The sequence below is a fragment of the Seriola lalandi genome, unplaced genomic scaffold (genome assembly GCF_002814215.2).
Source record: "Seriola lalandi dorsalis isolate HSWRI2012SDOR001 ecotype SW California unplaced genomic scaffold, Sedor1 jcf7180002054257, whole genome shotgun sequence".
Classification (NCBI taxonomy): domain Eukaryota; kingdom Metazoa; phylum Chordata; class Actinopteri; order Carangiformes; family Carangidae; genus Seriola; species Seriola lalandi.
This window is the reverse complement of record NW_019524810.1, coordinates 157,806-173,246: the sequence shown is the minus strand read 5'-3', so window position 1 is coordinate 173,246 and position 15,441 is coordinate 157,806. Positions and strand designations below refer to the sequence as shown.

General features: G+C 39.7%; 1 protein-coding gene across 1 annotated transcript in view; it reads left to right on the top strand.

The window, feature by feature from the left end:
• Positions 1-15,441, top strand: part of LOC147819185 (uncharacterized) — a 39,676-nt gene that overhangs the window by 9,455 nt on the left and 14,780 nt on the right. Inside the window, exons 3-4 of the mRNA XM_087173606.1 lie at positions 2-95; positions 5,721-5,822. Coding sequence (XP_087029732.1) covers positions 2-95; positions 5,721-5,822 — 196 coding nt within the window. The remainder of the gene's footprint in view (position 1; positions 96-5,720; positions 5,823-15,441) is intronic.

Genomic DNA, 15,441 nt, shown 5'->3' with positions numbered 1-15,441 from the left:
GGACCGACCTCCCACCCGCCCACAAACCAGCCCCTCCCCCGCCCAAAAAGAAGAACAGTGACATGAAGGGACACTTGACGTCCGATGACATCCAGGTAAGATCCTCCCCCTCCTTTCCTCTTCTCCCGTATCCTTCTCCTCTCTGGCTGATCTGACACAAACTCTCCACATTTCTGTGTCACAGTGTTTGAGTGAAATGTTGCCAATTTAATCCCAAATATCTTATATAATATAAATCATTTACAGTTAAAAGAGCAGTTCTGCACTAATATGGCAGAGTTTTACTTTCTTTTTCTTTCCTTGAGTGTGATTTTACTTTAAATCAGCTAGACTGGCATTTATAGCTGAGGTGGAACGACAATATAGCAAAATGTAATTCTAGAGGCAGGAAGCTTTTTTTTTTAACAAGTACAGTATTGCTCATCTTTCAAAGCTGTCTGAGTGTTTCTCATCCTCTTCTCTGTCACACAGTTTCCCAACAATCCAGTTACTGTACAATTAGCCGAGAGCGATTGAATATCTAAATATAGAAACGTCTTGTTACTGAGTGAAGCCAGTAACATTTAACGTAATTACCAATCTGACACTAATTAATCCCCATCTTAATAAGTAAAGTCATGTTAAGTGGGTCATTTTCAACACATCAAGACTGACCTTGCATTGCAGCATCAATATTAAAGAGTGCCTTGTTGTTAGCTGTGATTATCTGCAGCATATGTCTGATCATTGTATGCAGTACATGTGTTTTGTGTAGATTCCAAAGTGCCACTCAAGTCTGATAAACAGCTTCATTCCTCATCAGTGTTTTTTTTAACCCCGAGACGTGATTTCATGATCTGAATGAACACTTCTGTTATTAATCAGAGATGAACTGAACATCGAGCGGATTAGTGAGGAGAATCTACTCCTTTAACAATTGTCTGTGATCACTGATCTGGGCTGAAACACTCGCTGACACTGCACAGACCTGTGTTTGATCCCTGACAGTGGTGGTTTTGGGACAAACCTCATTGTTTTAAGCAGGTTTTGAGGATGTAGCGTGTTCATACTGGAACAGCGACACAGTCGAGTACACTCAAAACAGTGAGTACACATACTAAAAAGCAATAGACTTGTTAGATGTGTGCTGTTGATTTTCTCACAATGTAATGCACAAAGGAAAAGAGGAGCTTCTCACAGCAGGAAAAGAATGAGATAAATTGTAGGAACACTTCAATCGATTCTTTGATTAAAAAAAAATAGCAAAATATTTTGCTGTGTTTGATTGACAGTGTCACTCTGAAGTGGCAATGTGATTGCCTTTGCACAGCAGGCATATCAAATTATTTTCTGTACAACAAACTGAAGTTTATTGACTTTTTGTATAGGCAGTGTTCATTAAAGGTTAGAGTGCAGTACTGTATGGAATTAGCATGTATGGAATTCGGACATGGCTTATGTGTCTCAGAGGAGGTGCACAGCTGTCCACAGTGACGGTAGGACAGCTGCCTTCCCTTTGCACCAGTTTACAAAATTGCAACATAACCTCAAACCTGACGCCATGCCTCTTGAATCGCAGCGGGTCAAAAAATATTCCCATGTCCCTTCTGGACATTTGAAATCTCATTTTCCAAGGTTTGCACCAACTCTGCACTGGCTCTTGGTCAGTGGGACCGATATTTTAAATCAGCCGGTGGTCCCGTAGAACAATACTCTTCTGTCAGGCTTGCAGGGAAACATCATCTTTCACTGGAGTGTGTTTGCTGTAGTTTTGTCCACACACAAACTACAGTTTAGGATGGTGACTCTCATAAGAACCGGAGTGCAGCAGTAAGAAAACATCAAAGGTTGTAGATAGTGAGCATGGGTCCACAGAGACCTTTGGTGTTGTCAAGGACTAGAGTACAAAATAACTGGTAGCTCCAAACTGTGGAGATAAAGTGGAAGAAAGAATTATTGGAATCTGAATAATTAAAAAGAGATTTTAAATCCAACTTTATGATAGGCTTTATAGCTCCAAGGTCAAACTCCTGGACATCTGGGCTGAGAAAGTAATGGAGAGAAGTGGAAGTAATGTGCTCTCCTCCCTACACAACCACTGCAGAGGAGCACTTGAGTAAGGCACCTAATGCCCAATTCACTGGTGATTAGTGGAAATACGAAGCTGTAACAGACACTTTACAGGATTTAATGTGTTGTGTTTTGTAGTTGCTTTAAAAGAAGCTGCAGACTCAGCAAGCCTGCATCTGGAAAAATAAAAGTAAGCAGAGTAAAAAAAAAAAAAAAAAAAAAAAAAAAAAAATCACAGCAGGTTTATGACAGGATGGGTAAAGTATGCATGAATAAACAATAATCACTGATGCATAAACAATAAGCATCCCTGTTATACAAGTACGAATGTGCAGAACAAAATATATAAATTACCAGACCAAAGCGATTTTTTAAGGTCGAAGGTTCTGAGTGTTTACAGCTGTAATTCACTTCTGTGCAGCAGGTCATGATGGCTGCACCTTCAATGTTTGTTTGGCAAAACAAGTTCCACATGAACTGAAGTAAAACAAAAAAGCTGTTCAGGGATCATCTGAGTTACGACTTTAATCACAAACCTTCCTTCAGCTCGACAAGTTTCTCGCCTGTCAATCATCTTGATGAGCCGCGTCTTGAAATGACACTGAGATAATCAGCATCTGTACAGAGCCGCCAGGCGATTTGTAATAATAACACAGTTATATTTATTGTTCACTACAACTGCTGCAGGTTGAGCTTTGGTAGACTCCTTCTTTTTTCTTCTCTTGTCTTACCATTTTTCGAAGACACAAATTTACCATAGCAAGGTTTGATCAAACACCCAAGAGAGCTGCATTTCAAATTTTAATCATAATGAACAAATAAGAAATAATGAAATGCGTAAAATTAAGAAATGGAGACACGGACAAAATCATTGACTTAAAATTTAGAAAAAAAATATTTGTTTCTTACTGCTCTCTGATGATGTTGTTTTTGCTGTGGCCGCTAGACCCTCAGCCCTCGCTCCGAAACATCATGAAACACCAGTGACAAGCCAATTTTAGGAAAAGTTTGGATTAAGGCAAACAAACAGGCACACAGATGCAGAAAGGCAATTGCAAATGCAGTATATCCTCTTATTGCAACTGGAGCTTGAAAAAGTTGGATGTTGCTGCTTTATTTCGGTATAGGTTGCTAGGTGATTCGACTGGCCTGAAGAAATTGGCAGCATCATGGTTTTATCATTGCCCAATGCACAGAGCAAAACTGGCAACGCAGCCAAAGTATAAACATCTGCGCTCCCGACATCACAAACACTCAGAGTATGTTGCTGTGAGGTGGACCCGGGGAGCCAAACAGACGACGACCGTCCAGGAAGCCGATGTCTTTATGTTCCAAACAAACGTTTCCTCCAGCTAATTGCACATCAAGCCTGGTGCTCGGCTCACTGTTCGACCACTCAGCCATTAAATTCTGCGCCTTTTGATGTAATATGAATGGAGAAGCTCACCCAAGCCAAGTGCATATTGAGTGGCATTCAACAACTATTTTTGAGTACAAGAAAAATGGGGATCAAACAGCATTTGACAGACTTTTATTCCGATTGAACAGCGCAAAGGTGTGGAGGGGAAACGCACTTTTCAATATGTCTTATATAAATCTCACATTTATTGCACTGATAACTTCATTGTTCTGGATGACTTTTATTTCCTTCATTCAGCTTTATTCCCTTTTCATTACTGACCCGTGTTAAATGAAGGTTTTGTGAACGAGTATTTGTCATTAGAAAATTAATTCCATTACATCACAAAACATTGGCAGAGCCTGTTGAGACTATCACACCTTTCAAACCCTTAAAAGGCACTCTGCTGTCAAAGGCTTCAAACCCAGCTTTGTGGTAATGACAGACTTTGACGGATCAGTTGGGAGAGCACTGCAGGGAAAGTTTAAGACTGGCGACCTGTTGAAAAAGGAAAACTATAGAGGAGCACTTTGCCCCCACCCCACCCCACCCCCTACCACTCCTCTATACACACCGCCTCTGCTATGCTCCAGAAAACCAACAGCTGAACCTTGAATTTTAAAGTTGGAACCTTAGATATATAGCTTAGCCCTCAACTACTCTGCTGAATGGTAAGAAGAAATAATAAAGGCGGCTGTCATGAATGTTGTCATCTCTTTTATTTTCATGCCTCTTTCGAAAAACAAAAAGGAGCCTTGGGTTGCAAAAATTGTATAGTTTCATGGTGTGACTCATGTTTTTTGATTTTATATATATAGATAGATATATATATATATAGATATATATATAATGGGAAAAAGGATTGGTTCCATCATCTTCCCCTTTCATGTCTTTTTAAATGTACCCTGCTCTTATCTAACATGAATGACTACCTAATTTCCAGCTGAACTTCTTTCTTTTTTTAAAGTCCTTCCACCATCACTGCGAGAATAACATCTCTAGCTGTCTTAGATAGACATTTATACAATATAATGCTACATGAAATAACCTCTTCATTATGAACCCCAAGTTACTGTGATTCAAAACACTGTTTTGAATGCGACAGTGCACAAAAAAGTCTATTAAATAATGTGGCAAAATCACTCTGTTATGTGTTATATTGAACATTAATCTCTGCAAATCTATTGTAGTATACAGTTGACTCCAGGCATCATTTTTTCTTTGAATCCACAAGGTTTCAGGCCTCCTGTTTGTTGTAATGTTCAACACTTTGCAAATGTTTTTACTGAAATAGTAGCCTATGTATATTTTATAAGCATATTGCAGTTTTCTACAGAGAGTAAATAACAACCATTTGACACATTAAAGACTCAGAGTCTTCTTTTTAAATTTAAATTCCCTGCATCTCAGACTATCAGCAGTCCAGTTTCAAATCCTCAAACACAGAGATATTCCTCCAGAATTTGACAAAGGCGAGGCACAATTGTAGAAAACCTCCATTCAAAGGCGTCATTGCTATGGGATGAGTCCAAATATTTAAATATTTCAGTTCAGCTATATCAAACCGTTAAAGGAAACCTGTAAAGACCAAACTGGGGTTTTACATCAAGACAGGGCGTCTAGCTGTTGGAGACAGTTCATATTTTTCTTGTAAAAAAGAAAGTAGTGAGATATTCTTTCATTCAGAATAAATAAACTCCATCCATATATTCACATTATGTGTTTGCTAAGCCATAATGAATCTGCAGCAAATCTGTGTTTGTAATCGCATGTCAACTTCATATGTGAAATAAATTACTCTGTGGTGTAGCTAGCTTGCACCTTTTGCAGTAGCTTTAGCATTTCTGCTCCACTATTTCAGAAGTTTACATCATACCTTAGTGTGTGATATAGTGTGATACAGAAGAGATTAATTAGACAAAATAACTTTGCAAGTACATAGTTCAGCAGAGCAGCTAAAGTTCAAACTGCTGTCAAACTGTATTCCTTGTCAGATTTCACATCTCATCTCTGTTTATAACCACTGAAAAACAAATGTGAGCAAATGAAGTTCAAAAAACTTTCAACATAATATTCTGCTTCTGAAATGTTGCAGCTTTGAACTGATGTGTACGCAACAAAGGTAGTGTTTTCAGTTTTACCAGGGCTACTGGTAACATTAACCTCGGTTGAAGATTGTAGTGCAGCTCCAGTGTAAACTGGCTGACCTGCCTGGTCTGTGGACTTTTGGGGCTCATTATGAGTCTTGCTGAGCTCTTGGTGTTTCCTGTAGGTGGTTCATCTCGACAAGGAGGAGGAAATGCAGAAGCTTCCTCTTCAGCCTCCTTATTACGACATGGCGCCCTCTGAGTCGACCCCCTTCACTGATAAGCCGGTGAGTAGTGATACCATGAGCAGGTTCAAAGGAGCTTCTGTATGACGGGGTCATCCACAGCCGCTGCCTTCAGATAGTAGTAATTGCAAGTGAAAGGGTGAACTTTTCTGTGCCATTATGCTTGGAGCTTTTTGAGAATTGATTTACAAAATGGAATGCGGCGCTGTGATGCTTCCTGGAAGTCACTGAGGACCTTTAACGTAGTTGCTTTCTTTTTGCTTTTGTCTGTTGGAGGGGAGCCTCTCTAACAAGTTGACCAGTAAATCCACTGGGTTCTTTCGCTAAGCTCCTTATCTCATCATTTACATCAGCACCACTCACCTTCTGTCTAAACCTGGGCTGGCCGACGTCCTCTGTCTGTGTGTGTGGACTATTTCACTTTCTGACCCCAACACTCAGCACACACTCTGCTCTCTGCCTCACCTCCCCTCCACTTCCTCTAATCCGCCGTAATTACTTGTGTGTTTGCATGGCAACCGTGTGCAGATAAATTGCAGTGTGATGCTCTTCAGTACATCATTGTCCCTGAGTTTTACTGTTGACTATGAAGTGCTTGCCCTGTTGTATTGGATGCTTCTGCTAACTGTGGCGAGCCTCCCTCAGTGGTACAGATGCTTGAATGTTTTTGGTGCTTTATGTGCTTTGGTTGGAGTCTTGGCTTTGAGTTAAAGAAAATTAAAGTTTCCAGGACTTTTAGAAAATGCGTGTGCATGCGTAAGCCTCTGTGTGTATTGTGTGTGTGCAAGCAGAAAAATATCTTTTCAACTGTGTCTCGCTGTGGTAAATGTGAACACTTGCTGGGTCAGCCATACAACAGCCAACAAGAGCAATCTGCTTTAAATTAGCACTATGGTTGCTACCTGCATTGCTAATGCAGGTGAAGATCATGTTGCCTGTGACAAACGAGCAAACACATGCCAATGGTGTAGATGGGAAAGTGCAACCTGCAGAAAGCTGATGTGCAGAAACTGATGACAATATCATGTGGGTGTTAATCTGCATTCCTACATCAGTCTGTGTGAGTAATTAGATCAATTTGTCAGACTAATTTCAAATCAACTTAAAATATTTTAATGACTCATTCAAAACCATTTCAGAAATTATAATCATGAGTTCAAGTCTCTATTTTCTCCCTGTCAACAAATACAATGAAAAACAAAACCCAACAATGAACACTGATCCTACTAAAAGGTTTATCTGTGTATCATGATATCATGTCATAGAACTCCATTGTTCTACAAAAACAATTAACAACACATCAATGAGCCACACTGTCACATTTGGTGACATATTCTCTCATTAAAACAAACTACAGCCACTGTTTATTCTGAGTCAATTCCATGTACACTGTGCTGCTGCCAGTAATACTCACTAGAGCACCACTTGTTTATTAATCCGCTGCTGAAAATAGTCCCCTGCAAATGCACTGTATCCTGCTACCATGTCCACCTTTTTTGGGGTTATCTTTTCTTTTCTTTTCTAATTATTTAGATTTATTTGTGACCTGTTTTTTAAGACTTATGTCCTTAGAAGGAACAAATGGGGTGAGATGCACAAACTGTGTTGGGAAGTCAGAGTATTGAGAAACGGACAAGCACATTGTTGGTTTTGGTCTTTTAATGACATTTGTTGAGAATAAGGAAAATACAGACATCGCCTGATTTTTACTTTAAGTTTATCAAATTTATTTCCTTATTTAACAAAACTACTGACAAAAGAGGGGACTGTAGGTTTGTAGCCAAGCTAACAAAGAATGTAACTGATGATCGAATTATGCATTATCTACATGATAACACTGTGCTAGAGAAGTTTTTGTTTTTAGATGTTTATTGCTATAAAACCCTTTGCACATGATATGGATCAATACCATGATACAGAGCTAACAACTAACAAGACAGTAAACTGTAGTCACTGTTGCTGCTGCAAAGCTAACATGCAGAGAGGACGAGACGGTTTCCTATAGCCAGCACCTGCAGACGGCAATACTGACAACACTCCTGCTAGCTGACATCACACCAACAGCATATCTGGGCAAACTAGAAAGTAAGATAAACGTCTTTAGGCAAGTCATTTAATTTCACTGGACACGTAAATGTGACACTGGTACCTGCCACTAACTAACCAGTAGGGGTCAATTATCACTATCAAGTCAGGCTGGCAAAGGTGATCATTTCTTTCCCAGTCCGACTGTTCAGTTTCCAGTGTTGGCAAGGCGATGTTAACACTGATGTTAACACAGGTCTTTGTCTATATTAAATCAAAGCACTTCTTTTTCAATTGTTGTTCTTCTGAACTTCTCCTCCTCTTCTCTGTTCCTCGGCCTTCTCTCCATCTTGATAATGCAATTATTGTGATGTCACACCACCACTGGTAAACAGTTCTTCCATACACTTGCCTTCACCACTGCTCTCTCACATATGGTCCCAATGGATCCAATTCAAAACTCACACACAGACTGCTCCTTCTCATTCTATTGATTATCCTTATATTGGCACAATACATTAGCATGTGCTAGATTTACCATCTCTTTCTCTCACTGCCTCCTTTCCCCCTACCTCCTCTCTTCTTTTCTTTCCCTTCCTCTGATTGGCTGGAATAGTGTTGTGTGTCTCGGTCCACGCCACTTTGATTATTTCACATTAACAGAGCCAGGTCTGTGGATCTTGAACACCAAATTTTTTCTGCATAAACACACAGAAAGAAAATGTAGTGGAACCAGAGGAGATATCCACTGAATTTGAGAAAAAGTGTATTGGATTAGAATCATTTACTCCACCTTTAAGTGTGAAACCGATGCACATGGCAAAATTTCCTCTTAAACATCACCTCAAATGGAAAAACTATGGTCCGTGTCTGTTGTGCTCTACTGATGCTGTTGGTGAGCTACATGCTTTGCGTGTCCTGTATTAGCCTGTCAGCCAAGCATTTTAAAACTGCTGCTTTGCATATATGGTGCGCCTTTTCTAAATTACTCATTTTTTTCTCACCAAACTTGCAGGACTAACTTAATTACTATCACTCTTTTCCCTGGATGAATTGATTTTGATTTTCTGTGTAGTTATTCAAGGATATTAAACTATCATCTTCAATTCTGCACTCAAAGGAACTGGATGTTTAATTCTGATAATCCTTGGACACTGAGGATAGATTTTCCTAAGATTTATTTCTTATCTCTCATAACATTCCACTTAAATCGAAGTTTAGGGCCACTCTTAAGATGAATAGGATACTACTGAGGTTTTCAAAACACTATTCGTGAGAGACATGCATTGACTGCTGAGCATCAAGTGTTACTAATGATGATTCTCTAGGGGCAAAACACTATCTGCCAATTTTGAATGCGATGTGGCTGTAATTTTCCCCCTGATTGCACTCTGGTCATGACAAATATTCCAGATATTTAAATATCCATCGAGTGCAGAGTGTGAGAGGTGGAGAAATATGTAATGGTGGAGAGATTGCACAGTAGATTTAAATTATTAATGTGAAATTCTGTAAAAGCTTCAATCATTTCTATGTAATCCTTTCTCAGATGGAAATGAGGTACAGCGATGCAGTGGGGGGGGGGGGCAACAGGTATCATCTCATTGCATTTCCTCCCTCACACCCCCCTTAACATCCGTCCTAAGATGCTGTATAGGTAGATACAGAATAGCTGACATCTCTGCTTTGCATTTACTTTGTCATAACTCCCTCTTTTGCTCCGCTGATTTCATTACCAGGAAAAAAGCAGGCTGACTAAAAGGAGAGGCACTACCATTTGATCCAATCACTGACTTTCTCATGCAGTGGTTTTTGCTCTCAGAATAGAAAAACATTGGGCAGCTGCAAACTAGATTCCCCCTTGAAATGTAGCAAGCGAAATGGAGGATTTGTCCGTTACCTTGTGATTCCTGTCATCATTCGCCTGTAATTCCAGTTTGTCGGTAATACAAACATCATTGCAGTCTGATTCCCATTTGTCCTCCTCTGTGCTGCAAAGAACCACTTTGTTTTGCTTTTCATGAAATGACATGTTATTCCATCTTTAATGTCCATCTTTGGTCAGTTTACTCAAATCAAAGGATAAACGGATAAACAGTTTGTCAGTTCTGTGGCTAAATAAAAAATGTTCATCATTATCACCTTTAAGACGATGAAGAGCAGAGGAAATCAAAACCCTTGTTGTTTGTTTTATGTTGTCTTTCAAGCTTATGTCAACATTTCACATCAGTTATAAAATACATTAAAATGTATTTTCCACAGTTTATACTTGTTTCTGTTTTGTCGGCGTCTAAATTCATAATTTCTCTGGTTCTTATTGACCCGGTGCCTTTGAATCTCCTTCATAAGCAGAACATGACAACCTCAGAAGTATTTTTTTTGGATTGGATAAACAGCACTGAAAGCTTTCATTTTCATTTATTGATTACCCCATTAAGGTCATTCACTCAATCATCCACTTGGCCAATTGCTCATCGAGTCAATCAGCCAGTCAATCATTGGACTTGTGTTTGTGGTCAGATGCTGGCTGAATGAAGGTCTTTGTCTGTGTTTACATGCACGCTGATGCTCCAGTGTTAATGCAGCCGCTCCAGCATCTCCATGAACACGCTTACTGGTTGTGTAAATACCTCCATGTGTTGCACAGTAACTGTGGTTACAGCCATAATCAGCAAAATTCATAACAGAAATCACTGTCCTGGTAGTTTTTAGTTCTTTGAAAGATTGTGTGGACGTGTGTTCACCGTAATCCAAGCATTAGAGTTGCAACACACACCCAATATGTGCTTGGTTTGTTTAGTTACAGGGGTTGTTTTTGTTTAAATCCAGTTTTCATGCCCTTTGACTCTAAGCGGTGCATCATTTCTGAGAAATGCACAATTTCACAACATGTGCAAAAGAATCATAAACAAAAATCTGAAATAAACACAAACAAACTGAATAAAAGCGTCTTTCTCTTGCCCATGCCAACTCTTGAGTTGAACAGTTTTCTTAATCAAATGTCATTATGTGCATGTAAACAAAATGTGAGTCCTTCTCCATCTCTAACCTTTTACTTATGGTCTTGTATTAATTTCTGTCTGTCTGTTATGATTTTCTGTGTAACATCTCCATCTTTCTGTCAGCTTGTCTCATTCGTTCTAATGTGACATTCTGTGTTTATGTTCCAAGCGAACACATTTTTCTTTGCCTTCCACTCCAACACCGCTACTCACAAACTCAAAATGTCCCCATGACCATCAGATCTTCAGTCACTCTTTTTTCTCATCTGTCTCTCTGTCTCTCTCTCTCTCTCTCTCTCTCTCTCTCTCTCTCTCTCTCTCTGTCTCTCTCTCTGTCAGTCTATCTGTCTCTCTCACTCTCTCATATTTTTGGCTGCCTCACACCTCACACACCTTTCGCCCTCTCTTGTCTCCAGAACTCTGGCCACAAGGACTGCGATGTCCAGTATGCGGAGCTGGATACTGCAGCTTTGGCCTCCTCTCCCAGCCCACGAAGCTCTGCTCACACTGGCCCTGGGGACCTTGTCGAGTATGCAACCATCCAGCCTAGCTCACACTAGCGCATGCCATTATAGGCCTTTCCCCTCAGACTTTGGCCTCAAGGTACACATACTGATGCACTCCTTCCCTTCGTTCATCCCCCTTTCACATGCACTAACCTCCCTTTATATGCTCCACATGGTTCCCTTGTCTACCTTCCTCTTTAGTCTTGGCCGTCTTTTGATTTCCCCCTCGCTGCTCTGCAGGAAGTTTTAGGCGGATATGTTTTCAGGCTATTATTTCTTCACAATATCGCACTCACGGAAGAGAAGTCCAGTGCAAGAGATCATAGGATCGGCCATAAGGACTCTATTAGTTTCAGAAAATGTCATGTGAGATATGAATCAATGGCAAACAAAAAGCATTTCTTTTCAAGCACTTTGTCTTCTTCTCGTATTTCAGTCTTTATATGCATGAATCCTAATCCTAGAGAAATCTGTCGAGGTAATGTCTCCCATGTAAAAATTTCACTTTTCCTACTAATAGTAATAATTTGGGAGATTTAACTGCATGAGTCTTTTGCATGAACATTTCCGAGGAATGGTGGATCGCTATCCGTGCATTTGCATTTTGAATTAAAGAGAAATTAAATAAGGTAAGATATTTTTAAGTCACTGTTTTGCCCTCACAGCACTGACAATGTAAAATTTTACAGATATCAAACAGACATAAACATGCAAAATGTGTTTCTCAAGTGATTATGCCACACTTGACAACCCTGATTGGTAGCAGGGCAAAACACGCTCTCATCTACAAGATGCTGCTCTGATATCTCATCTGAACCCCACAGGAAGGAGAGAGTTAGGAAAAATCCTCCCCATTACGCACAAATACAGTCCTCTGCTCCACTTCAAATCTTCATTATACACATACATCAGAGAGGGATATAAGGAGGCACAAATCGCCATGTCGCTAGACTAGTTAGACTGCTTTCTATGACAATTCCTAAGGCAAGTAATTCTCCAGGCAATTCAGGAGGCTTTCTTGAGGCAATTATTGAGACATGCTGAGGCGCACCAAGTGTGTGTTATTGAAATACTGTAGCAGCAATTCTTTTCTCATTTGAAGACAATTTGATCTGAGGGAAGTAAATGTAGATGTAAAATACATTATAGCACATAAAGCCTTAAAAGATTACACCTAACTGAAATGAGTTGTTTGTGATTTTCAGAAACTCTGTGGGTGTGATACACCATCGAATGGAGATCAGTGTCAGACTGAACGACTTTAACTGATAGAAAGCAGAACACAGTATTACTATTGTGAACTGCAATTTTTGATTCTCTGTTTTGGTAAATCACAGGTGTAACACACCAGGCAGCAAGAGTTTAAAGCTAAATTAGGTATTCACTCATTGGGAGCCCCAGGTGGCAAAAGGAGATGCTGTTTGAATTTCGACCAGTTCAGTAGCCAGGAATCATGGGATGTGATGTCAGCAAAACTGCAAACAAAGATATCAACCCAGCTACTCTGATGCTTTACAGTAAAAGAAACCAAAAGAGACAATAGAGCAGTGAGTCCAGCTTTGTCTGGACAAAGCGTGAGGTTGCCACAAAACCGTTTGTATTCAACTTGATTTTAATGGTTTGTTTGCCTCTTGATAATTGCCTGACAACAATGATAAATTAGCAAGTGTACCATTAATAATACAGATCCATACATATGTACAGCCTGACTTCATCACTCCCTACAAGTAAACACCAGGCTCAGAACAGATGTGATTGGGGAGTGACAGCAGACAACTATAAACTTTTCCCACATCTCTGTCTCCAAGGAATTGTGTATGTGGTACTACTTTGTTTTCCCACTTACTATGGTGTAAAAACAATTTGCTGCCTGGAGGAAGTGCGACATTTTTTTACCAAATGGAAGTCATAGGGAGGAGGTCCAGATGGATGGCAGGCATGCATAGCATTGACGCTCTTTCTCTAACAATCTGCTGTGAATGCTGTAATGTAAATGTAAATAAGCTGAACCATGCTTTAATTGCTACCAGCAGATATGTTATTGTAGGGATATTGTAGCAAAAACAAATTATATACATTATCAAGGAACATTTTCTGGTACATTGAGCAGGGTCCGGCATAACCGACCACCTGATGGCCCAAAGCCAGTGAATCTTTATGCAGGACAAGTTGATTGACGGTCCGCTTATGAAAAGACAGCCGGTATTCTTGGACGTGGGATCCCAATAGAGAGTGCAAAGTTGACCTCACGCCGTGTTGAATTTTGGGTAACTGACAGCATCATTTTGTTGTGAAGATCCCACTGGTTTTCTGCATACAAACCTAAAGGATCTTCTTTTTATGTACACACTGTAAAATCATCATCATCAACATAATCAAATACTACTTAAGGTACTGCATTTTTAAAGAAAAGCCAAGATTATAGCAAATCTTTTTTTTTTATCAATAATAGCTGAATGTTTTTGAAGGTATTGTATTTGATTTGGTTTAATAATTGGGTCACCTCACCTTTGTGAGTATGACTGCACTCTCGCTCTTCACAGACTTGTGAATGAGCAGATCTTGCTCCCAGCCACTGCAAAACTGTTCATAAGCTTCCAGAGATTTATAACTTTTAAACTCACGCAAGTGTATGCACTCCAGAAATGACATCATTTAAAATGTGAATGAAGGTTGTACATCATAGTCTGTAATCCAGTCTTGGACTGCCAAGTCATATGGATTTGTATTATTTACCATTATTATTTTGTCCAAATTCCGTTGCTTTGCATTGCAATTTAATTTCTCCCGGTAGGATACCTTTTCTTTACTCTTTCCCCTTCTCAATCATTATGGTAACCACCGCTGCAGACACAGGTAAACAAGATGGCGCCCCCATCCCAACATGCCACACAAAAGATGTACCTTCACATAATCATCGATGTGGTATGTCGAGAAGTAAACTCAATTCAGAACTACTATAAATATGCTCCTTATAGTGTTTAGACCCGCAACCTGACTGTTATTGTGTCATCTCATATGGCAGTCTAATGTTGGCTCTATTATGAGACACTTCACTGAGATAGTTGTGGCTAACCAAGCTAAACAGCTACCATAACTGCTGAGGCTGTTTAAAGTTTAGTGTCTAGTACTAGGCTTACACTAATATAAAAATCTGAAAATACTGATTATCCATTCGTCCTCTTTCTCTCAGCTGTTTTTTAGAATCTGCTTTGAGATTTGTTTTCAGCAAGAAAACACATCTACTGATGTCAGGTCAACACAGTGCTGCTGTATTTATGCCCAGCACAGACTTTTCTGTTTAAGCCGCTCACTGCTTAGTGACTGCATTGAGTTAATGCTAACACTAGCTAACGTCAACTTCTACTGTAGCTGACTGTCTAATGTCGAGTGCTGTGGGTTTATAGCAGGAAGTTGTTTCTTGCACAAGTCACCCAAGTAGATACAAAATGCGATGTGACTTCAATGGACTGTGACTGATGATTGTGTTGTTAGCTACCTCCTAAACACACAGAGTGCCTGGAAGCGTGTGTCCCTAAAATGTACTGTACTGTTCTCTAGCAAACATTTACCTTAAACCTTATAATGTAAGGGAATGATTATGATGTCTTTTTACTGTAAGTGTTGCAATATAGGGCCCATATAATTAATTGTTCTCACTTTTTGGCTGCCAGGCAGAGAAAATATACAAGGGGGGGGGGGCATCTGATCTACTGGCCAAGTGGACCAATGAGCAAAGAATGTTACATTGAACACTGCTCAGTATCATCATTTTGCAATATGACTAGGACGTTAATTAACAACATGTCCTCATAATGTTGATGGAAAAAATAACCCTAGGGCCATTTTGTTTCTTTCAAAAATGTATTTAGTGTAAGAAATTAGTTGTACATACACGTCATTGTGAGGGTTTCTCCTCACAAGTGTACACCAAACAAAGCACAGCAGAGATGAGGGAGTGACAACAATGAACTTCAGACAATAAACTCAGCACCTACAGTCACGTGCTTATGAAAGGCTACATGAAAAAGCAGCTACTACAGCCGCTGTGGCAGAAAATGTTTGTGGCATTTTTAGAAATGAGCAAATGAGTGGTGCAGCAGCAGCAGCAGCAGCTTCATCTTATTG